This window comes from Cynocephalus volans, chromosome 6 (assembly GCF_027409185.1).
Source record: "Cynocephalus volans isolate mCynVol1 chromosome 6, mCynVol1.pri, whole genome shotgun sequence".
Taxonomy (NCBI): domain Eukaryota; kingdom Metazoa; phylum Chordata; class Mammalia; order Dermoptera; family Cynocephalidae; genus Cynocephalus; species Cynocephalus volans.
This window is the reverse complement of record NC_084465.1, coordinates 64,498,890-64,525,585: the sequence shown is the minus strand read 5'-3', so window position 1 is coordinate 64,525,585 and position 26,696 is coordinate 64,498,890. Positions and strand designations below refer to the sequence as shown.

Sequence of the window (26,696 nt, the reverse complement as noted above, 5' to 3'; positions counted from 1 at the left end):
TTAATTTTCTTCATTTTGGGCTAAGCATATAAATACATATTTTGATAAAATTAGGAGAAAATGTAGTTGAGTAAAATATACTCACTATAACTATAAAATTCAATGATTTTCAGTAAATATATAGAGTTCTGCAACCATTACCATAACTCAGCTTTGTTTGCGTGTTTTGCATTCTTACAATTCTGATAATATTTATATCACACTAAGATTAGCCACTGTTTTTAAACAACTTTATTGAAGTATAATTTACCTACTATAAAATTTGCCATCTGTAAATGTATAATTTACTGGTTTTTAGTAAATTTATAGAGTTATTCACAATCTAGTATGGGTACATTTTCATTATACCATAGATGTGTGACAGTGTACAGCCAATCCCCACTCCCAACTCCAGCCCCAGGCAATCACTAATCTGCATTCTGTCTTAATAGATATGCTTTTTGTTAGAATTTCATGTATATGTGACCAGGCTTATTTAAAATGGCACAATGTTTTTGAGGTTCAAACATGTTCACACATGTTATCAGTAGCTAGCTCCTTTTTACTGCTGTATGAATATATGATATTGTATTAATTCAACAGTTGATGGACATTTGGATTGTTACCTGATTTTGGCTATCCTGCATAGTAATAATAGGGACATTCATGTACATGTCTTTGTGCAGAAGTATGTTTTTATTTTTCTTGGGAGATGATACCCAGAAATGGAGTTGCTGTGTCATATGGTATTTAATACTTAACTTTTACAAAATTGCCAAAGTGTTTTCCAAAGTGGCTGTACTGTAATACATTCCCACCAGCAGTGTAAAACGATTCCAGTTATTCTATATCCTTGCCAACACTTTGTATTGTTGGTCTTTTTATTATAACCATTGTACTGGCTATGCAGTGACACCTTACTGTGGTTTTAATTTTCATTTCCTTTATCACTAATGACTTTGAGCATCATGGGCTTCTTAACCATTTATAAATACATGTCTATTCAAATGATTTGCACATTTAAAAAAATGTAAGCATCTTCTCATTATCGAGTTTTAAACCTCTTTATATTTTTATGTGTGTTTAAATATAAATCCCTTATCAGATATGTTATTATAACAAATGGGATTATATCAAACTAAAAAGCTTCTGCACAGCAAAAGAAACAATTAAAAGAGTTAAAAGACAACCAACAGAGTGGGAGAAAATATTTGCAAAATATACATCTGACAAAGGATTAATATCCAGAATATACAAGGAACTCAAACAACTGTACAAGAAGAAAACAAGCAACCCAATTAAAAAATGGGCAAAAGAGCTAAGTAGGCATTTCTCTAAGGAAGATATCCAAATGGCCAACAGACATATGAAAAAATGCTCAACATCACTCAGCATCCGGGAAATGCAAATCAAAACCACACTGAGATACCATCTAACCCCAGTTAGGATGGCTAAAATCCAAAAGACTATGAACGATAAATGCTGGCGAGGCTGCGGAGAAAAAGGAACTCTCATACATTGTTGGTGGGACTGCAAAATGGTGCAGCCTCTATGGAAAATGGTATGGAGGTTCCTTAAACAATTGCGAATAGATCTACCATACGACCCAGCCATCCCACTGTTGGGAATATACCCAGAGGAATGGAAATCATCAAGTCGAAGGTATACCTGTTCCCCAATGTTCATCGCAGCACTCTTTACAATAGCCAAGAGTTGGAACCAGCCCAAATGCCCATCATCAGATGAGTGGATACGGAAAATGTGGTACATCTACACAATGGAATACTACTCAGCTATAAAAACGAATGAAATACTGCCATTTGCAACAACATGGATGGACCTTGAGAGAATTATATTAAGTGAAACAAGTCAGGCACAGAAAGAGAAATACCACATGTTCTCACTTATTGGAGGGAGCTAAAAATTAATATATAAATTCACACACACACATACACACACACACACACAAACCGGGGGGGGGGGGAAGAAGATATAACAACCACAATTATTTGAAGTTGATACAACAGGCAAACAGAAAGGACATTGTTGGGGGGAGGGGGGGAGGGAGAAGGGAGGGAGGTTTTGGTGATGGGGAGCAATAATCAGCTACAATGTATATCGACAAAATAAAATTTTAAAAAAAATAAATAAATAAAATAAATAAATAAATAAATGTAAGCATCTTCTCATTATCGAGTTTTAAACCTCTTTATATTTTTATGTGTGTTTAAATATAAATCCCTTATCAGATATGTTATTTGGAAATATTCTCTCCCAATTTGTGACTTATCTTTGCAGTTTCTTAATGGTGTCTTTTGAAGAGGAAAACTACAATTGAAAAACTATTTTTATTTAAAAATTGTGTTCTTGCTGTCATAGCTCTAAGAAATCTTAACCTAGTCTAAGGTCACAAAAATTTTCTTCCAGGTTTTCTTCCATAAGTTTTATAGTTTTATCTCTTACATTGAGGTCTATGATCAATTTTGAGTTGAAATTTGTGTATGTTAGAGTTAAGTGTCTAAGTTAATCTTTTTGTATTTGAATATCCAATTGTTGTGTACCATTTGTCAAAAAGACTATCATTTCTCCATTCACTTGCCTTGGCAACTTAATTAAAAATCAACTTCCCAGGACCGTAAGGGTTTATTTTGGACTTTCCCTTTGATTCCACAGATCAATATGTCTATTTTTACACCAACAGAACACTGTCTTGATCACTGTAACTTTATACAAAATTTGAAATCATGTAATGTAAGTCCTCCTCCTACTTTGTTCTTCATTTTCAAAATTGCTTTGACAATTCTAGCTCATTAAATTTTATATAATTATAGGATCAGATTGTCAACATCTACAAAAAGCCAGCTAAGATTATGACAGGGGTGGCACCGAATCAATAGAGAAATTTGGGGTGTACTGTTGTCTCAAAAATATTAGTCTTCTCAATCCATGAACACACTATGTCTTTCCGTTTACTTTAATATTCTTTGATTTCTTTCCATCAAGGTGTTATAATTTTTAGCATACAAATTCTGAATATGTTTTGTTAGATTTATCCCTAGGTATTTCTTTTTTATTATAATTATTTAAAGTGATTGTAAATGTTATGTGTTCTAAATTTTGTTTTACACATGTTCATTGCTAGTATATACAACTGTGTGTGTATGTATGTGTGTACTGAGAAAGTTACTTTCTATTCCAAGTTTAAGAGTTTTTAACAAATATGTGTAAGATTTTGTTTAAAATATTTTCTACATCTGTTGGGATGATAATGTGGATTTAACAGTGCATATTACATTAATTGATTTTGAGATGTAAAACTAAACTTGCATTCCTATGATTAATCCTCCTTAGTCATGATGTATAATCCTTTTATATGTTGCTGTATTCAGTTTGCTAAGGAATTTTGCACCTATGTTCATGCGGAATAGTAAACTACAGTTTCTTTGTATGGCTTTGATACTAGGGTAATCCTAGCTTCATGGAATGAGTTGGGAAGTTTTTCCTCTTCCTCTATTTTATGAAAGAGTTTGTGTAGTATTGGTATTACTGCTTCTTTAAATATTTGATAGAAACCACCAGTAAACTCATCTGGGCCTGGGCTTTTCTTTGTGAGAAGATTTTAAGTTACCAATTCAATTTCTTTATATTATACATCTATTCAGGTTCTCTATTTCTTCTTGAATCATTTTTAATATTTCTGCTTTGTATGAACTTATCCATTTGATATCAATTGTCTAATTTGTTAGCATGAAGTGATTCTTAATATTCCCTTACAATCCTTTGAATTTCTATAAGGTCAATAGTGATGTCCTCTCACTGATGATGTTTGTCAGTAAGGTATGCCTCTTTTCTTCTTGATCAGTCTAGGTAAAGATATATCGATTTTGTTGTTATGACAAAGAACAAACTTTTTGTTTAACTGATTTCTCTATTGTTTTTCTATTTTTATTTCATTGATTTCTACTACCATCTTTATTATTTCTTTCTTTCTGCTTCCTGTGAGATAAATTTGCTATTATTTTTCTATATTCTTATGGTGGGAGCTTAGATTACTAATTTCAGACCTTTCTTCTTTCCTGAAATAGATGTTTAATGCTCTAAATTTTCCTCTTAGCACTGCTTTAGCTTCATCCCACAAATTTTGATATGTTGTGCTCTTATTTTCATTCAGATAAAAATATTCTCTGACTTCCCTTGTGATATTCTCTTTGACCCATGGCTGTTTAGAAGTATGTTGTTTCATTCCCATGTATTTCCAAAATTTATTTTTGTTGTTTGTTTTTAACTTAATTACTTTGTGCCCAGAGCTTATACTTGGAATGATTTCAAACATTTTAAATTTATTGAAACTAATTTTGTGATCTAGCCTATGGGTCTATCTTGGAGAATGTTCACTGTGCTCTTGAAAAGAATGCATATTCTTCTGGGGTTGGGTTGAGTGTTGTATACATGTTAAATTGATTATAGTGTTGTTCAAACCTTCTAGATCCTTGTTGATTTTCTGCCTAGTTGCTCTATCAATCACCATAAATAAGGTACTGAAATCTATCATTAAAATTGTTGAATTGTCTATGTCTTCTTTCAACTCTGTGAGTTTATACTTCCTATGTATTTGAACTCTACTGATAGGCTGTATACATTTATAATTGTGAAAACTCTGTAATGTACTGACCCTTTTATCATTATAAAATGTCCCTCTTTGGCTCTTGAAAAAACAGAACTTTGTTTCTATTTTTGTCATAAGCTCTATCTTCTCTGATATTAACGCAGTCATTCCAGATTTCATGTGGTTATTATTTGCACAGCATACCTGTTTCCATCCTTTTCCCTTTAACCTATTTGAGTCTCTGGAAGTGAAGTGCTTCTCTTTTAGACAGCATATTCTTAAATCCTCCCTTTTAATCCAGCCTCAAAAATCCTTCCTTCTTGACTGGAGTATTTAGTCCATAATTGTTGATATAGTTGGATTCACATCTGCATCTGTTGTTTGCTATTTTTTTCCTATATATTTCATATCTTTTTCCTATGTTCCTCCTTTACTGTCTTCTTTGCGTTAGAGAAATCTTCTTTAGTGTACTTTTCAAGTTCTTCCATTGACTTTTAACTATATTATTTTCTTAGTGGTTGCTTCAGGAATACCTGCTTGTAGCTTAATTTATTATGCTTTACTTCAGGCTCATATTGACTTAATACTGTTAAAATATAGTATCTTTGTTCCAATTTTATCCCCCCGTTATTATTTTCATATATATCACATCTATATACATTTTATACCCAACAACATCATGATATTTTACAGTGCTAAATAATCTAATGTTTCTGTACAAATTAAGAGAAAATGTACTTAAAGAATTTTTTATATTTACTCACATATTTACCATTTCTGATGCTCTTCATTTCTTTTCTGTGGAATTGAGTTATTTTTTCATGTCATTTTTTTTTCAGCCTCATATACTTCCTTTAGTATTTCAGTGTTTGCTGAACTGAAAATGACTTTAGCCTTCATTTTTGAAGAATATTTTGTTGGATGCAAAATTTCAGTTAGCAGGTTTTTCTCTTTTGTTTTCTTTTGTTTTTAATGTTTTTAAACATTTTAAATATGTAATTACCTTGCCTTCCTGCCTCTACTAGTTATGAAAGATTGGCCCTTAATCATAATTTTTCTCCTATATATAGTGAGTTGTTTTACTCTTCCTGCCTTCAAGATTTTCTCTTTGTCTTTTCCTTTAAACAGTTTGGCCATGATGGATCTAGTTTTGGGTCTGTTTAAGTTTCCCCTAGTTGTGGTTCATTGATCTACATGGATTAATAGATTCATTATGCTTTTCATCAAATTTATTAATTTTTTGACAATTTTTTTTAAAAATGTTTTTCCCCGTTTCTCTCTCCTCTCCTCTCTTTCTGGGACTGTCAAATTCTTTTCCAGAGAGTTTGCTACAAATATACCTGACGTATCCATTTTTAAAAAATAAACACCAAAAATCTTCCTTGTTTGCTATCTTCCTTGAATGTTCTATAAACATGCAAGGAAATGTATCTTAACCTAGAACTGAAAGATATATGCCACTAAATACTGTCAGTGGTCATGACATGGGTCATAAATTGCTGTTCATAGTTTGCCATCCTTTGACTATTTCTATGCTACTAGACAGTACATAGCTTAGGTGGCAGAACAGTATAACAGCTTCTCAAATACCGACAAGTAGCAAAGGTGTATCAGTGGGTTGCATTTTTAAAAAGCAATCCGTAATAGCTACATTAATTACTACCATGATAGGAAATTTATACATAGACTTTGAATCTCACCTCTTTTTAAAATTAGCCAAGAAATTTTGAAAGAAAGAATATACACTATCCTTGAACAAATACTTCAGTTAAAAGACCCCAGTTAAAATCCTAACAGCTATTTACTAGTAAATTGTATGACACAAGACAATTTACTTATCTCTAGACCTTAATTTCTTCATCTATAACTTGGCTATATTACACCTAAAGATAACATAGGATTATGGTAAGATTTAAATGAGGTAGCATTTTTTAAAGGTTGACAAGGTAGGAACTGAAAACGTCCATGAAGATTTTTAGATGGTTATAAATGCCTTCAGATTAGAACTGATTACACAATCCTTCTAAAAAATATCTAAATGTAAAAGCATCATATCTCAATTTATATTTCTAGTTAACAAAGTAGGACAAAATGTAATGAAAAATTTTTACAAATGTAAAGCAGTCAAGAAATCAGTTACTTGATTTAAAAAAACAAATTTTATCCTTTAAAGTTAATGACATGAAAAAGAAAACATATGACTTACATAGTTTTTAAAGTCACATGATCTAACAGCTTACAAATTTTTGTTGCTATCAATTGGCAGATACCCATCAAATTACTCAGACTTACAAAGAATAATAATTGTGACAATTTACATAAGTTTACTTAGAATCACAGTCTAGACTCATAGATTTTTATCTTCCATTTACAAAATTTTTGCCTGTCAATTGTAAAATGCTCTAAAGCAATTTATGTTAATTTGTACAGTGACAGACATAAAGAGTTATTATTAGAGAGTTTAAAAGAAAGATTTTAACATAATAAGTATGCATCATATTACAGCATGTGTGTATGAAGAACACTGATGATACAATTATAGATCCTTTATCCAAATAAAAGATTCATGCTGGTACTATTATTTTAATCATAAAGCTCTAAAATCATATAGTCCCTGCTTCATTTCAAAAATGCAAAAACCGAGGATGAAATATGTTCAGTATTTGCTCATGATCACATAGCTAGTGGCACAATCTCCACCAAGACTGACTATTTCCCAACTTGCTTATTATGATGCTTTCTCAACTTCACCTCTCTGTTTCTTAGAAGCCTATAAAGAATCTGTGTACAATTTTCATCATATAGGATTTCTGTCTCAATAGCAACATAGTTCAGTAGAATAAAAAGAAAAGACTTGGAGTTTACTCACTCACTCATTCACTTAGTCACTCAACATGTCCCAAGCCAGGTACCAGTCAGAAGATCCAAGCTGAATCCCGCATTTGCCACTTAAGTATTTGTGTGACTTTAGACAAAATCTCATTAGACCCCAGCTTCTTAATTAGTAAAATGAAGATGATAACATCAACCTTCCTTACGGTGTTGAAAACAAATGAGATCATGCACTTGAACATGACTAATAATGTGTTCAATTTAAGTACAACTAACCTGCTATCTAAATTTCACCTCCACGTAAGCAACTGCCACATGAATGCCAGATCTCAAACTTGACACATCAGAGATTGAACTCATTTTCCCATAATCCACACACATCACCAAACTCCTGGAAGGTGTCTTGAATACCTCCGTCTCCGTCAAGCTCCATGTCTCGTCAAACACCAAGCCTACCAAGTGTTCCTCTTAAGTCCCTCCCAACACACTCAACTCCTATCTCTCCCTACTGTCAAGGCATTTTACAGGCCCTTATAATTTTTTGCCTTAAGTACTTCAATACCTTTTAGTTCCTCTACACTAGCTGTATGATCTGAACTGAAAATAGGGATTTAATAAAATTCTATATGTTGAAGCATAAGACTCCCCCACAACCCGTGTCTCTTACTCAATCCCCATAATGTGGGCAGCAAACTTAAATCCTCTATGCAGGAGATTAAATAATCCTTCCCTGTAGAAACTGAAGCCTCCTTCTAAGGAAAAAAACAAAACAAAACAAAACCCCATATACTGACATCTGAGAGGCTAAAAGGAAAAAATTGGTTAACCCATCCCCATCACACCACGTGAAGCTCACCAACCAACATACCCTATCCAAGCGCCAGAGCTTTCAGTCAGCTTATAAATGTCTCACTCTTAAATACAAGTTGACAATCAAGATCTCCAGACAGCTGAAGGGCATTTCCAATAAGAACAAACAAGCACAAAAAATGAAACAGACACAAAACAGAAGAAAATTCGAAGAACTATCATTTATCTTCCAAGAGATAAGAGAAGATATCTCTTTTTGATTTCCTTTAAGGGGATTTCCTTGAGTTCACCATACAAATTCTTCTCATGAATTTTAAATCCCCGTTAACGCATTTTTATTTTCAAGAAGTTTTCATTATTCCTTAGTTGTTTCTATTTTATGGCCTCATGTTCATATATAATGGGTACAATGTCACAACAATCCTATAAGATTAGTAGTATTTCATCCTCAGAAGAGGAAACTGAGGCACAGAAAGTTTAAGACTTGCTCAGAATCTTACACTTAGGTACAAATGGAGGCTAAAAGTGAATTCACGTAGCTGGGCTTTAGAGCCTAGGCACTCAACCACTAGACTAAACTGCCTCTTGCTGGTCACTAATCCTATTTATTGAAATCCACTGTGAGAACCATACATGCAGCTTAAGTGCAACCAGTATGCAATCGAGAAATCCCTGGACAAGGTAATCTCTAAAGTCTGACTGAGCTTCCCAATTAGCTCATACAGAATTAAGATACTTCAAATAGCAAGCATAATTAGTGCCTTAAAAAACACTTGCCAGTAAAACAGCTGAATTCAGAAATGTCTAAACTGAGCAAAGAACTGCTGAATCCTAAAGTTATTAAGACCTTTGGAAGACATCTAACTTAACCTGTCACTCACTGCATAGTCAGATGTTATGCTAGCATAGAGTAAAGGCTCACTAAAAATTCTGTTTATGATCTACTTATTAATTTAGAAGTCATTACAAGATGACAAACAATTCAAAACACCAATATTGATAAAACAAAAACATGGGAAAAAATTGTTGTCCTTTTTCCCCCTCCCCAGCACTGTCCTGCAGTTCTGTTACAGAAGGAGCTTATGCCCCAGGAGACCCTGGTCTCATCTGTGCCCATTTTCTCAATTTAGGTTCCAAAAGCCTGAGAATGAGAGACTCCAGGTCAGGGAAGCAGGAGCGAGTGGAAGGCCTGAGTTCTCTTCGGCAGATGCCCTCTCTCCACTGGAAAGGTGACAGGAGTAAGATGTTTATTGGCATCCAAACATTTGACAAGATGATTTAGGTTATAACCAAAGATGACTAAATCCCTATCATTTAAGGTCTATTTGATCGTCAGAGCTACATATTCATTCAACAGCTTATCTGGATAAAAAGACGCTTGTGAAATAGCCTAGGACTCTAATCAAGATTTACAACATTTTGTCTTTGAGTAAATGTGTCTGAAATTCCAACAACAAGTTTACGGAATTGTGGAAGTAGACCTTTATCATTTCACATCTACTTAGTAGCCTTGGGGGTTTCCATTATATCAGTTCTTGCTTCTAACCCCAGACTAACTACCAATGTCTCTATCACATTCACTGCCCTGACAGAAGTAATTTATCTTCACACAAGCCACAGTTCATGAGTCACTCAATTATCCAGAATGATATTTTTCTTGAAAACAAAAACAAATGAACAATACCAAAGGAGCCTATTCAGAGAGAAAAAAAACAACACTGTGGAAAAATTAACACATTCATTTGTCTAAAGATGGAAACAAGTAAAAAGAAAACAATGCGTGTTATCAAAGCCACTATACAGTACATTTTTCTCCTAAACTTTTGAAGGTGCAATGCAGGTCCCAGTCCACTATTACCTACAAATCTCTCTGCGAAATTGAGAAGAACAAATACCTGCAGTGGGTTGAATAGTGTCTCTCAAAAATTCATGTCCATCCAGAACATCAGACTGTGACCTTATTTGCAAATAGGGTCTTTGCAGATGTAATTAGCTAAGTTAAGACGAAGTCATACTGGATTAGGGCAGGCCCTAAATCCAACAACTGGTGTCCCTATAAGAAGAGAAGAAACACAGAGACCCCTAGAGAAGAAGGCCATGAGAAGATGGAGGCAGAGATTGAAGTAGCTGTAAACCAAAGAACACCAAAGATTGCCAGGAGCTATCAGAAGCTAGCAAAGGCAAATAAGGATTTCTTCCCCAGAGCCTTTAAAGGGAGCTTGGACTTCTAGCCTCCAGCACTATAAGAGAATAAGCCAGCAAGTCTGTAGTAATTTACCACAACAGCCCTAGAAAAGTATTATAACACCCCAAACGTGTAATGCAAGAAATGACAGTTAGATTGGTTAATTACCAATTGAATTATAACTCAATTAGATATAAAACCTAACATTCATTCAATCTTTATAAGCAATTACATCAGACAGCTACAAGGAAATGAAATGGAATAATTAATTAATTAATTGATTAAAGAGGCTGGAACATAAGATAGAAAGATATGATGAAGAAAATCAAATAGCAGTCAAACACTAAAAATTTTAATGGCTCAACTAAAATCAGACTTATTTTCTATTTCATAACTTCAACAAGTTTAAAATCAGCCTTATTTTCTATTTCATAACTTTAATAAGTTTATGAAAATAGTATCAATAAAGGATCATTTATTTATCAAAATTACTATATTATTAGAAATATTTTGATTATATAGTTCAAAATTAACAATTAAAGGGTCAAGTTATCATTTTACAAGTAGGTTAATTATTTCCAAATGCATAAAATAATAGATATTGTCTTTTTACCTTAATCTCCTTTTCAATTTCTATCCACTTCCGCCTTCCTGGGTACCAACATTTTTATTAGAAATCTAAAATGTTTCCATAGAATGAATAATGAAACAAAAATACACAGAGAAAAGGTAGAGAAAGTAAGAGAAAAAAGGTGGATAAAACACCTGGGAATATTCAGACATGTATTAAAAGAATATATCTCAATGAAAAGTTCAATACTATAGAGTTTACCATTAGAGGGTCCTTTTTCCTCTACATATTTCTACTTTCCCTTAGTTATATTGTTCAACCTATTTGCTCCTTTCCTCTTTTTGACCCTTTCTTGTCCTACTCTGATGCTGCCCTCCTACCTTTATTGAATGATATGCCATCACTTTTATAAATACACTTTATTTTCTCAAAAAATCCCGTTTTTTTGTTGACTTTGATTTAATGGCAACAATGCAGCCCTCTGCGTGAAATGAAAGCACAGCATAAATTCAAAACCTCTACTTAAAGTCTCTCTGTCATAGTATAATATTTAAGTGTAGGCTCTGCAGTGTGACTGCCCAGATTGAACTTTTAGCTCCACCACATACTAGCTGTGACCTTAGGGGAGTGACTTAACCTCTCCATGCCTAAATTTCTTCACCTTAAGATAGAAATAACGATAGTGCATACCTTAAAGGGTTTTTTGACAGTTAAGTGGGACTAGGCTCTCGCTGTGCATGCACACACTGAATACCGTCTACTGACATTGCTAAAACTATTTTAATTTAAAATCGCTCCATATTAGAGTACTTAGATTTCTCTTTAAGCATAACTCTCACCTAAGAAAACCATTAGATATCCAAGAATCTGTGAGAGGAGACCATTGTTTCCCTCACCTTCGTTCCTCGTCTGGGGAAGTCTTAAGAGAAAAAATAATTTTGGACATCTAGAATACAGTATCACAGAGTAAGAACATACACACTTTAAAGTATTTTTAAACAGGGAATATCTTAGGACATTTCATCCATTACCTTTCAAACCCTTCCTGAATTTTCTGACCTTTTGTCACTAGGACCACAAACCATGACAACATCATACAAGAATTCTAAATTAAAACAGACAAGTTGGCCCTAAGTACTGCTACTTAATTTCTTTAAGCTGCTATCAAAAACAGAATGACTTTCAAAGCACCTGAACCTGAATTAAGCCATTAAGCACTCTAGCTCAATAATATAAAATCCGAAGTCCATCTCTGGACATAAATCTAGGTACAATTAGGGTTGCTTGTAAGTGTTTCTACTTTAGGTAAAAATTATATGTTAAAACCCAAATTTCTAGATAAGCCTGTAAGAGGCAAGTAGCCACTTGAAAACTACTTTACTGTGCATGGTGCTTTCCTATTTTGAAATCTTCCTGCTGTTGACATTTCGTGAATGAGAAATTGACCAAAGCAGCAGAAGAGAGGCAAACTCAAATTTAAGTGCTTCATCTCAATTGAACAAGCCAGGCTGCTCCCTCAACAACGTAAAAATGAACACATCCCAAGTGTCTCCCATCCTTGTCCTAAGTATTTCAAGTTCTACCACCAAATACACGAGGAGTTACTGTGCAGGGACTTCTAGAAGTATTAATAGGAAAAGATAGAAAGGCTGAGCAATGGTGATAGCCTTTGCTTCCACTCATAAATAGCAGAAAAATAAGACTAGGAGAGGCAGGAATGAGAAACTGAGGAACAAATAACTAAAACTGACCCAGAGCTTAATTCTTCCCTTACTATAGGATCAAAAATCTCTCAAAAGTCAGACTTTATTAGACCTTAAAATTTTTATTCAAAGGAAAACACAGTATCGTACTGTGGTCAGTCTCTTCAGGACTCAAAAATTCTTCTATCATTCCCTGATTTTCAGGACATACAAAAATCTTAAAGACTCTTTGGGAAATCAAAATCACAATGTCAAGGTAGAGAGTTCCTGAGAGATGGCACATCTAATTCCTGCTTTCTACAAGTAGCGTTACTTGGGCTCAAAGCCATTAAGTGGTGTTATAGACTGAATTGTGTCCCTCCCTCCCCAAATTCATATATTGAAGTCTTAACCTCAGTATCTCAGAATGTGACTATATCTGAAGACAGGATTTTCACAGCGGTGATTAAGTTAAAATGAGGACCTAGGGTAGGCCCCAATCCAGTATGATTGGTGTCCTTATAAGAAAAGGAAATTTGGACACAGATAGGAATATAGGGAAGAAGATGGAAAGACTCAGGGAGAAGACCACCATCTACAAGCCAAGGAGAGAGGCCTGGAACAGTCCTTCCCTCACATCCCTCATACAGAGGGCTATGACACTTGCTCTCACACTTCCAGCCTCCAGAACTTTGAGACAATAAATTTCTGTTTTAAAAACCACCCAGTGTGTGGTACTCTGTTACGGCAGCCCTAGCTTGCTTTATAATGTACGGTGATGAAAAACAAAGTCAAGATCAAAACCCAGCTTCCCAGACTCCAAAAATCCATGGGGGTTTCCACCTTACTAGACTGCCTTGCAACTAACTCCTGTTTTCACTCAAAGTTCTCTCTCACAGAGATCTTATACTTTTTCAACTTCTTAAGGTCCATGCTAAATATAGGCTGCTTATGCTAAACCTTTTCATAAGCTACACTCCCACGTTATCAACAAGACATTTTCATATAGATGTCTCATGAACTCAAAATGTGTAAAACCCAAATTAACCACTCCAAAAAGTCAGTAATGACACTGTTTTGAAATCTAATAAGGTCCAACTCCTTAAACAAGTCATCTAACCACTCTGAGCTTCAATCATATTTATAATATAGATTCTATAAATAATACAAATTCTATAAAATAATATAAAATACCCCCTTTCAAAGGGCTAATGTGAAGAATTGGATAAATTGGATAATAGCCTTTTCAAACTATGAAGTGTTAAAAATAGTTCTCCATACAATCACAAACTATTTCTATCTCTGACACTATTTTTTTTCACTAATTCAAAATCAAAACCACTGACACTTTCCTCTCATATCATCTATAACCAATAATTCACCTAGCTCTGGCATTTCTTTCTCTACATCATTTTTTGTCACTGCTTTCTAAAAAACCCATAATTTCTGATCTGCACCACTCTGAATGACTGATTTATCAGTATCCAGTTTCCTCTTAATCTAATCTATATCAGATCCTACCTAATATCAGATTTCTCTTCCTAACAGGCCCAGCTCAAAAGTCTTCAAAGGCTCTCTAGTCCACAGAACAAGGTCCCACCTACAGGGTCCTGCATTCTACGACAACACTGCAGCCAAGGGCCAGTTCCTAAGCTCATTTAGAGGCTTGGGATGAAGTCATACTGTCAGCCAAGCCCAGCCCTCAGTGTGCCAGGGATTCACCGTATTCTCTGCTCCCCTGTGTTGCCCTGAACCTACCCTTTAATGTGCCCATGGGCCTTGACTCATACCCAGCCAATGTGAACAAGCAAATCATCAACAACTGCAATTTGATCTTACTTGCTTCTTCCCTTGAACTTCCCACTGATGAACTCACGTGTCACACTCGATCCTTAATATCATCATGAACTTGTTCTTAATTTAAACATTGTTCTAAATCTTAAACCAGCATCAACAGCAAGGTTAGGTTGGTTAAGTCTAGTGCATTAACAGCATGCTAGGGAGCATGTCAGCTGGCCAGTTTCCTTTTCTTCCTAATTCCCTCCTGGCTCAGCATCTCTTGCCCCTCTCCTTCCTCACAATCAGGGTCCACCATAATCAAATTCAACAGCACTTTTAACCGTGCCTTCCACCACAGCTCAACAGAAATCTACCATTCCATCTCAGCCAATGGTTTTCAATCCCATCAAACCCAATACCCATTTTATACAACAAATGTTTTTACCACTTTTTTTTGCCTTTACCACTATGAAATGAAATTCACACATAATAGGACACACGTACACATAATTTCAAATAATCATATACATATAATTTTTAATATATTAATCCATATGTATATGTAACTAAAACACATGTAGATATATATAAAACACATATTGATATGTATATGAAAATTTGCCTTTACTACTATGAAATGAAATTCATAATAGGATGTATACTCATATAAGTTCAAATATTTATATATATAACTTCAAATATATTAATTTATATATGTAATGGACATACAAAAAAGAAATAAAAAGTAATTTATAATAAAATAATGTCTTTCAATATGTAAATAGTCGGGCACAACTACATTGGAAAACATATTGAAGAGTGGTGCTTTCATCTATAAACATAATCAGCATAAATACAATCACTACAAATGCAGACTGATCCATGGGTGTTAGACTAGCAACTTAAATAACATAAGCAGTATAGACATTAGTTACATGATTTTCCATAACGTTAATAAGTTGCAGTAAAGCTTGTAACAAAACAAAATACAATTTTCTCTTGATTTACACTGTATTTGTATTCCTGGATAATCTGGTACATATTAAATTTGTGCAGAACATACTTCCTGTTTATATGGGAAATTGTTGGGTGATAAGCGCAGACAAATATAAACAAGTTTTTCACCTGTGTGAATGCCCGGTAGGACATTTAAATGGCTTGTGGGACATGAGACTTGTTTATTGCATTAGAGCAGAGCTTGATAAACTTTTTCTATAAAGAGCCTGATAGTGCATGTTTTGGTTTAAGAGATCACACAGTCTGTCACAAGTACTCAACTCTGTCTAAGAAAGCAGCCATAGACAATACATAAAAGAATAGGACTGACTGTGTTCAAATAAAACTTTATTTACTAAAATAGGTGGTGTGCTCCGGGCAGTAGTTTGCCTACCTGTGTATCAGAGTGTCCCATGTATTGCAGGATTCCCAGTTCCTACCCACTAAATGCCAGTTGTACTATCCAATTATTGTGATGACAAAAATACCTCCTATGAAACAATAACCACCCTATATTCCTACCCCTACCAGTGGAGAAATCCTTTTCTAAACTATTCCTATATACTCTGCTTGGCAAAGGCATTGAGCTTTCTAGTCCCAGCTCCTTCTTTTAATACCTGTCTGGAATGCAACTTCTCCTCAACCTACTCTTTATTGTTTATCTATCTATCTTATGCCTAATTTAAGACCTAGCTGACACCTTACCTCTCTTCACTAATGAAGGAATTTCCGTAGAACTTAACAATCTTTCAGAAATGATTTGGTATTGATATGCCACCTCATATTACTCCTCAATTTATTATCTATATATTCTGTCTCCCACCTGGAAGGCAGATTCCTCCAGGGTACTCTGTCATAGACTCTAGCTTAATAATTTTCCTTAAGTTGCTCAATGACTACTATAGAATGATTACCATGCTAGCTGTTGAGGGTATAGAAGTGAACAGTCAGACAAGGTCCCTGACCTCACAAAGATTATACGCTAATAGAACGGACAAAAAACAATTTCGGATTCCAATAAGAACTATAATAGAAATAAACAGGGTGGTGACATAGTGAGTAAAGAAAGGTGAGATGATGGTCAGCTGCTATTTTCAATAAGATGGCTAAAACTATGAAAAGAGGATAGCTGAGATCTAAAAAGAGCCAGGGAAGAGCATTCCAGCCAGGAGTAAGTGCATGTGCGAAATCCTTGAGACAGTTGAAACCCTGTGGCATGTTTGAAGAAAAAACAGTCATACAGTACTTGCAACAGAGTTTTAAATAAGGGGAGTGACATAATATGGCTTAGGTTTTTAAAAAGATTATACCAGTAACAGAGTAGAGAAGGGACAGTAAGGAGACAAGAGAAGAAGTGGCGAGTATAATTAAGAAGCTACTGCAGAAGTCCAGAAAAGAACTGAGGATACCCTGGACTGGGGTTGGCAGTGAAGAGAGAGAATGTGGACAGAGTTGAGAAATCTTTTAGAGAAGTAATTAACAAGACTTGTTCATGGTCTAGATTTAGGTGGAGGGAGCACTGCATGATGCCATTACCAATACAGGGAGAATATGGTTTGGGCTATGATTGGGAGATTACGCACTCCATTAAGATGTGTTAAGTTTGAGCTCACCGTTATATAATTGACTTTTGAAGACTGAAACAGCCTTGCATTCCCAGGATAAACTTCACTTGATAACAATGTATTATCCTTTTTACGTATTCTGAATTCAAGAGGATATGTCAAGTAGGAAAGAAGGATATATGAAACGGAGACAAAGACAAGGACTTAGCTAGAGTGATGCATGTGCACATCATCAGCTAGAAGTCACTATCTAAACTTATGAAATAAAATCACCTAGAAAAGTGTGTTTATTAGGGAAAAGAAGATCCTTCCCTGTTCTGAAACTCCCCAAAATTTAGGGGAGCCAACACAAAGGAAAGAGAAAAACCTACCTATGCAGAAAATCTGATGTCACCAAAGAGAATGTTTCAACCATGTGCAATCTGCTAAAAGGAAGGATAAAACAAGACAGAGGGGTGTGTATTTGATTTGTCTATAAGGAGGTGATAGACTTTATAAGAACAGTTTCAGCTAAACAGGAATGATGGAAACCAAACTAAAATGGAATGAAAAGGAGAGTCAGAGTTACGAAAGTAAAAACAGAAAAGGGATTTTTCAAAAACAGTAAGTGTAAATCATATTGATAACGTGATAAACAAACCAGACCAGTGACAGACTACATTAAGTTAACCAATAATTTGATAAAACTGTTGCAGTAAATCACTGATATTTGCCTTCATGTGGATCAGCAGAACAAGTAGCTGTTATCCCTTCAATGCAAAAACAAACTGAGGTCTTATGTCAAGATAATTTGTACTTTTAAAAATGTAGTATAAGTAAAGCTACTAATCCAAAAAGTTATGAAAGTGAACTGAAAAGTTCCCACTAATAAAAGAAATTATTTTATTCTCTTGGCATAGAGAAACTGCTCTATGTCAAAATTAATAGACAAAAGATAGAGCAATTTTGTTTAATAAAAATTAAAATTTCATATGTAGCAAATAACTACACTATAAAAGAAATTATTTAAAAAATGACAAGGTGGAAGAAAATATTACAATAGGAAAGACTCTAATATATAAGGAGCACCTATATGTTAATAAGAAAATGCAATAGAAAATACAGTAAAGGACAGGAAGAAAGAAATTGAGAAAAAATAAACTCAAATGACTAATAAGAGAGCAAGACCCCCCATTTAAAATTTTTTCCCTAAAAGTCATGAATTTAGAGTAATATTAGACTAATTACATACCTCAGATGCTCTGCAAATAAAATTAGACATACAAATTCCTCAGTTACCTAGATAGCCTCACCATCAATACACAGCAGTTTTCTTCCCACATCTGAGCATACATCAGGATGGTCTTGTTTTATTTAACATCACTTGATATGATTGCAAGACATACTGATTTTTAAATTTCAGTTTATACATTCCAATGAGAGGTATAACCATGTAATTTAAACACTCAGCATATTCAAAGGTTTATATTACTTAAATAGTTGAAAGTATCATACAAAAGCAAAGATAACAAGTAAAAGTGCCTACCTTCCCTGATAGCTGTGAAAGGTGTACCTTCTTCTTCCTGCAGCCTGATCACCTTCAGGGCTACCAACTTCCCATTTACCCTGTGAGAAGTGAAAGAAAAGATGAGAAATGAATCTGTGAAAATGTGTGCCACTTATGGTTCTAATTATCTTCTTTACAATTTATTTTTTATGTACTTTTGCACTGGAAATGTCAGCAACTGAATTATACCACTATAGCAAGATTAATTTCAGTAAGGCTGGGAATTCCACATCATCATCATAAATATTCGCACTTGCATAGGCCAAGATTTAACTGAAGTTTTCTGTGATTCATTTTGTTCCTTCTAGGATAAAACTAGTATTTAACATAATCATCATGCTTGACAATTATTCTTAGATTAATTAAAAATCAAGCAGTCAAAATAACTCTTTTCCTTTGTTTCTCCAACAGCTCCTTTGTTTCTTTTGCTGAAATGTCTTCATCTTCATTCTCTAGCTGGGGTCATGCAATACCCAAGGACAGACACCTGACACTCAGCCTTCTCTCTCTGTCTCTCAACAACATCCATCCCCCCTTTATTCCTATTTTTTTTTCTAGAACCTCCTAAAACTATATTTGTTATGGTTGTATTTTATATTATAGTATATCATCAAAAACGTTATGAATACTTTACTATTACAAGATTACAGAAGACCTATCCAAAGCAGATGGTTCTTCTAGACACATTCTAAATGTGTATCAGCTCTAATTAAAAGTAAGACTGCTCTATAAGATAACTTTTTATCCAGTCAACTCTGTCAACAATCAAAGACATGACTAGCTATATTGGTCTTCTCCTTGAGTGCTCTATTTTCTACCTTTACTAGACCTAGCAGCATTCTTTATTTGGTTTGTTTGTTAATCAAAATAAGTAAAAAAAAAAAAAAAAGAAAGAAAGAAAAGAAAGAATACATATTAAAAATGTAAAAAGTACAAGGGTACAAGAAAGGATTTGGTGAAAAATAAACAGATCTTCCTGCCATACCCTCCTTCAGCCACCCAGCTCCCATCCTCTGAGGTCACCACTTACCGTTGTTCATATACACATTCAGTTACATAGACTTTTAAATATATATATATATATTATATATATATATATATCCCCCACATAAATATATACACAGACATATTCACATATGTGCATACACACATACACAAATGGTAGTATACAATAGAGTACACTAGATATTGTTTTTGTCATTGTATATTTTGGTGACTTCCTTATAAACTCATAGAAAACTTCCTCTTGCTTTTGAAAGGCCACAGGATGTTCCTTTGTATAAGTGCAGTATACTTAATTTAATCCCAGTCCTCTACTGATAGGCATTTAGCTTGCTTCCAATTTTTTGTTACTGCAAAGAGGGATGCAATAAATATTGTTGTACAAGTCATTTCATCCATACAAAAATATATTTGTAAGATAAATTCCTAGAAGTGGAATTGCAAGGTCAAAAGGTATATGCATTTCTAATTTTGCTGAATATTGGAAAATTATCCTTCATAGAGGACACCAATTTACCCTTCCTATAGCAAACTATGAGAACTCCTGCGCCCTCCCCTCTCCTTCATCAATGTTATATGTTATCAATGTTTGATTTCGCCAGTCTGATAGGTCAAAAATGGTTTCCTGTTGCAATTTAAATTGCTACTAAAGATCCTCAGAGGTAAGGACCAGCAGCAGAGAACTCATGTGAACCAAAGAATTCAGTGCCTAAGTCTGAAAAAAAGAATTTGAATGATTTTTTTAGAAAACTAGATCTAATTGGTCCATTTTTGCTCAAAAAACTGCCACTGACACAAAACTCAAAAGGAATTTATCACAAAGTCCGACAATCCTAGTAGCATTTCCCATTGAACTGATTGCTGAAATACATTATAGTCATCTCTCACTATCCACCGAGGAGTGGTTCCAAGACTCCCCACAGATACCAAAATCCGTGGATAATCAAGTCTGTGATGTAAAGTGGAATATTATTTGAATATAACCTATGCACATCCTCTCGTATACTTTAAATCATCTCTAGATTACTTATAATACCTGACACAATGTAAATGCTATGTAAATACATGTTATGCTGTATTACTTTTTATGTTTGTATTATTTTTTATTATTGTATACTTATTTTACATTTTCAAATATTTCCTATCTGCAGTTAGTTGAATACGCGGATTCAGAATGGCAGATATGAAGAGCCAACTGTATTATTGCTTATATTAATGGGAAGGACGTCTGATTATAAGGCTCCACAATGTGCCATCTCCTCAAGGTTAGGGGTTGCTGTGTTTACTTTTCCTGTGTTTCAGCTGGGAAGACAGCCTGCAGCTTTTCTGCTCTGCTACCTCCTCTGTTGAGTATATTACCTTGATTTTTCTAATCCTGTTGTGCTCTAGGTACCCAGGTGCAGGCAAAAAAATTATTATGCATGTGGCATTCAGCTGGAGACTGTATCTTGTGCTCTTTACTTTGTCTTTTAGGACTGAAGGAGGCCTTTGGCAGGGCTTGAGGCTGGGATGCTGTTAGTGTTGACATCTGCACAGATTCTTATTAGCCCATTTGAGCTCAGCATTGGCTCCCGGGCAAGGCAGGAACTGATTCCAGGAACTGCTTGGAATTTTCCCCTCATTTACAGATATCTTCCCCTCACACATAAAACACACACACAATCTTCTTCCCACAAAGCTTTCCATTTCCCTTGAGAGTGTTAACTTGTATGTACTGTGAACTGAATTCTGGAATATAGGGACCTTATGCTTCTGAAGGTTATATACTTACAACACACTCTTGGGCCATAAAACTATGATTGCCCCATAACAGTGAGAAAAGACAAGCCTTTAATTTAGTCAACACTCACTCTTTAAATGCAATTAAAGAAGGAATGCTTGTAAATAATCTCATAGACTAAATTGCTATATTTTTGTGGTGAAAAAAAATTTTCAACATGTTTTCTATGATAACTGCATAAAAGAACAAGACCATGGTTCATGGAATTCTGATTTTGAACTCTCTGTGAATGAAGGCTCTGAGTGTTAGTCTTTATACGTTACGATAATCACAAGAGTAAATGATGTTGAGATCTTAATACATTACATCATATAAAACTAAAAATTTTCTTAAAATTTGTACTACCCTATAAGCTCCAGAAGTGAAGAAACTTTTTCTGTTTTATTAACTGATATGTGCCCAGTAGCTAGAACCTTCCTGACACAAAGCAGATCCTCAAAATGTTTTACTGAATAAATATTGATACTGCTAATAAACTGACATTTACTTCCTCATACCTGCAAAATAAGTCAAAAATAAAGTATAAAAACTATTGTTCCCCCAAATTTTAGAAATACCAGAATTCTAAAAAGCTTTCAACATCTTCTTTCATGTTTGATGTAAGTACATTTTTTTAAATTAAAGATGCAGTCTTTGTTTTTGATGCATGTACATATAGAAAAATTTTCATTTCCTTGAAGTTTTAGAATTTGTAAAATGCTTTGTTAATTAATCTCTTCGCACCAACAGACATGTTTCAAAACACTCACTACCGTTTAATAATCTGAGCACAGACCACTAATCAGCATCTCCCTCTTCTCCAATGCTTCATTGGTTTCCCATTAAGAATCATATTGATTATCAAACTGTTCTTTAACCTTAGAGTCATTGTGACTTTCTCCTTTCTTAATCAGTTTTTCTCTATGTGTCTAGACACTCACCAACTGCTGAATCCCTCAGTTTTCAAGTCTAGTAAAATGCTAAGTTACTGGCTCCACTTCTGGAAAAGATCCCTTCGGGAAAAATAACACTATGAAATTTTCCAGTGTTTTACCTTTTATGTGTGTATATTTTAAACTTTAGTATGGACTGAAATACTTGAAATTCTACATTACTAACTTGTTTTAAAAAGGTCAGTTTTTAAAGCTATCAAAATATGATTACCTGTTATTCTATGAAAAGCAAGAATGAACATTTTATCTTCTAATTATATTGTGGGTCTAAGCTATTTTATGAAGGCTCAAAACATGTAATTCCAACACTGATTTAAATAAGTTAAAGTAATTACAAAATTCAAACTGAATCAATAAATTAGAGCTGTTTACAAGAAAACACTGAAGATTCCTCTTTAGCAAGTCTTATTAATTAAAACAAAGGCTAATGAATAGAAAGCAATCAAGTCTTGATTGCCAGTAGAGACATTAATTCAGGTAAATAATGTGGTGAAAAAAATGCTTTAAATATTACTGATATTACCATACAACATTCTATTGGAGATATTGCCAAATTTGCTCCTAGTTTCTCTAAGCTATATAGAGAGCCAGTTTATTTCAGAGATTCTTCACTATTCTCTTATTCTTCTTCCAACAATTGCCATTTCCTGCTTGGCCTCCCTGCAAGCCACACTTCACACCCAAGGATGACTGACTCACTGCTTTAGTCTGCTCATCACACGGAAAGAGCTGTCAAGTGCAGAACACAGGAGAGCTGCACACATGGGGGATCATTCTATGCACAGAGACATGGGGACACTGGGTTGCCTGGCAGTCATGCTAAAGTGGGAATCCAGCTCTCAAACTGGTTCTAACCACAAATTCAAATGTCTGCCAACCCCAGAAACTGTGCACAATTATGTGTGCCCTGAATTTATAAACATAAAATTATTTTGTGAGAGTGAAGCAAGCTCTACATAGGAAAAATATGTTCTACAGGTGTACAACTGAGCCAGGCATCTATAATTAACAGTAAGTTACTCTGTGTTGTCAAATGACCAGAAGAGAGGAAATCAAATGTTCACATCACAAAGAAATAAAGTTTTGCAATGATGAATATGCTAATTACTCTCATTAGATCATCACACATTGTATACTATTTACTGAAACATAACTCTGTACTCCATAAATATGTACAATCAATACATTTCAATAAAAAAAATTTTTAGTATAATAAGCTCTCTACCATTATTTAAAAAAAAAAGAAAGAAAAGTCTAAAAGCTTTGAATAAGGAGAACAGCCTATTCATTTTTTCATCCATTTGTTCATTGGTTCATTCAACATTTTTCAAAAATCTGTAAAGGAAAACTCCCTACTTCGCTTAGGGTACATTTTCTAGTTTCAAAAGACAATGCTCAAAGAGCAGTTTCTTACAGACAAACAATTCTCAAAAGAAAGCCTAAAGGTTTTCTATCCCATTAGTTACCTCAAATTAATAGGATAACTTAGTACAATAAAACAAAATTAAAATATAATCTAGGTCATCTTTGAAAATAGTATCCATGTGCTAACACCTAGAAGAAATTATGTTCAGAGGATGTGAAAAAAATTAAAGCAATATACCTAAAAGAAATTTAATACACTCTGGGAAATTTAATATATTCTGCCTCTCTCTTTTTTTTTTGTCTCAAGAGAAACTGCTGAGGAAAATAATATCACGTTCAGACAGACACAATGCTCTTGCTTCCTTGCTGTGTTTGTACAGAGGCAATAGAAGGAAAAGTAAATACTATCGAGGGAGTGACAATAGCAAGCGGGAATACAGCATGGACAATATTTTGTGCTGAATTTATAAATTTTTGGCAAAATTATTAAAAATATTTGAAAAGTTACACTAATAGTGTTTCATTTATTAATACCCATTTTAAAAACTAGTTAAAATGCTGACAATACTATATTACATACATATTTCAAAAATTAAAAACAATTAAATATTTGTGGCCTTGCTATTATCATCTCAATTCAACTTCTATTCAGGTGTGAGTAAGAAGTCATCTCAATACCACTTAATCTTTGCTATTCTTGAATATCCTGCAAGTGCTATCTACTATACTTTATTTAGGAAAACTAAATTAGAATTTGAAGATAAACTGTCAATAATTATACTTTGTCCTATCTTTATCAAAATAATATAGAGGGCTGACTAGTTAGCTCAGCTGGTTAGGCCACGGTTTGATCCAAGGTCCAGGATTTGATTCCTGTGCCAACCAGCAAAAAATAGATAGAACAGGAAAAAATAATAATAATATATAAAGAAATGGAGGAAGACTAATACTAGTTTGTTAAATTAATTTCTTTTTAAACAAAATCCAAAGATTAATAAGACAACAGTATAACGGCTATTTATTAGGATGTGACTAACAATGCAAAAAGTCTGAAGATTTAGTGCAATGAAAAAAACATATACTCAACCAACAATTATTACTTCATTATCAATGTTTTATCAAATGTGTAAACTTATTTCACTGTGAAACATAAAATTAGAGTGACATATAATTGTCCAGAGGAAAAAACAGAATCGTGTACATTTCAACAATTTTAAGCTAGCCAACACCGCATCTTTCCAAAAATAAAATCTGTCTACAAAGGACTTTAGAGTCTTATTATCTTGCAATTAGAAATAAACTCAGTGATCACTCAGGTTCTCAAATAGACTAAACGATTCTCACTGGCTTGACTGTCTATCCTTGTACTCTCACTGCCTGGAACAAAGTAGTGCCTCAGAGAATAGTGGAACTCAAACCTCCTTATAATAACCCAAATTATTTAATTATTCCTTATGTTGGGACAAAAATCTGCTTCCTATAAGTTCTACCCTCTGATTCAAGATCTGAATCCACAAAGACTAAAGTCCTCCATAAGACAGCCCCTCATTTAATGAAGTTTTAATATTCTGCTCCTCATTCAACAAATATCCATTGAGAGATTATGAGTCTGTGCTTGGGATAAAGGATAAACTATACAGACATGTCTCTGCACTTAAGAAGCCAACAGTCTAGCCGAGGAGATAGACATAAAACACGTAAGTACAAACATGACCAAGACATGCCAAAAGACATCAGGAGGCTCCCACTTGTCAAACGCGACAATTTAAGCATGAGTAAAATAATATCTGCAAACTGCAATTGAAAGATATCAAATATGTTTAAATTCATAAGTTTATAGTGAAACTAAACAAACTCAGTCATAATTGGAGGTGGTGTCTGTGGAACCATCTCATTAGTTTAAAACCTATTAAATAAAAAGAATATATTAACATTTACCTTCCCTTTCATATTTTTCATGTACACTGTACCTCAGTATAACCAAAGAGTTGCTATGGGGACATTTCTCTGTATAGATGCATTGTACACAACAAATGAAGAAGAAATAATAGAATTTGAATATCATCATTTTGCTAACTATAATCACATAATGGATTATCAACATTTGCTAAATCACAAAAAGAGGCTACTGGATATTATGTGCCTCCTGATGTAAGCTTTCATCCCCTCTGTGGGATTAATCCTCCCCCAAATCTCACGAAGTCTAAATCTAACTACTTATTTAAAGGACATAGGAAACACGTTAAATAACACCATTGGGATACATTCAGAAAAATTCAGACTACATGAAACTCTATATGAGAAATGAACCTGTTTCTTCAACAAATAAATTTCAAGGAAAAAAAAAATGGGTGTGGGGGACCCATAGATTAAGAGAGACTTATCATCTACCCGCAATTCATTGCAATGTATGGATCCAGTTTTTTCTTGATTTGAACAAAGTCAATTTTAACACTGATTGTACACTTGATGATATTAAGGAATGTAATGACATTTTTTACATGTTACCACATGATATTGTGGGTATGTGTTTTAAAACAGAGTACTTATTTTTCAAAGAACAGCTGTACCATGAAATAATATGCTTGGGGTTTGTTTCAAAATAATTGGAGAGAATCATATGAAACAAGATCAGTCATGGGTTGTCAGTATTTGAAGCTGGGTGATGGGTTCATAGAAGTTGATTACAACTATGCTCTTTTACCAATTATTTTCCATAATAAGTTCTTTAAAGAAAAGAAAGAACACCCAATATAAATTGGGATAAGTGTGAAGAAGGAAAATTGTAGCATACCATATATAAAAGAGATAAAGAACCTATTTTAGATTAGACAGTTAGGGAAAGATTCCCTGAAAATATGACACATAAGCTGAAACAAGAAAGACAAAAGAGTAAGGGAAGAACATTCCAGGCAGATGGAACAACCTGCACAAAAGCCCAAAGGCAGAGAACCTGATGTGTTAAACAAAAATATGAGGAAGGAAGAGGAAGCAGGGAGAGAGGTAGAGTTAGTTGTCGGGGGTGGAGGGAGAGCAGGTGGAGAGAGGGACAGAAGCCAGATCATG

The 26,696-nt window shown here is 34.1% G+C and overlaps 1 protein-coding gene across 3 annotated transcripts in view; it reads right to left on the bottom strand.

Annotated features, from left to right (window-relative positions):
- CDK14 (cyclin dependent kinase 14) overlaps nucleotides 1-26,696 on the bottom strand; it is a 587,775-nt gene that overhangs the window by 379,622 nt on the left and 181,457 nt on the right. For all 3 annotated transcript variants that reach the window (XM_063099015.1, XM_063099016.1, XM_063099017.1), the window contains exon 5: nucleotides 18,531-18,610. In XM_063099015.1, coding sequence (XP_062955085.1) covers nucleotides 18,531-18,610 — 80 coding nt within the window. The remainder of the gene's footprint in view (nucleotides 1-18,530; nucleotides 18,611-26,696) is intronic.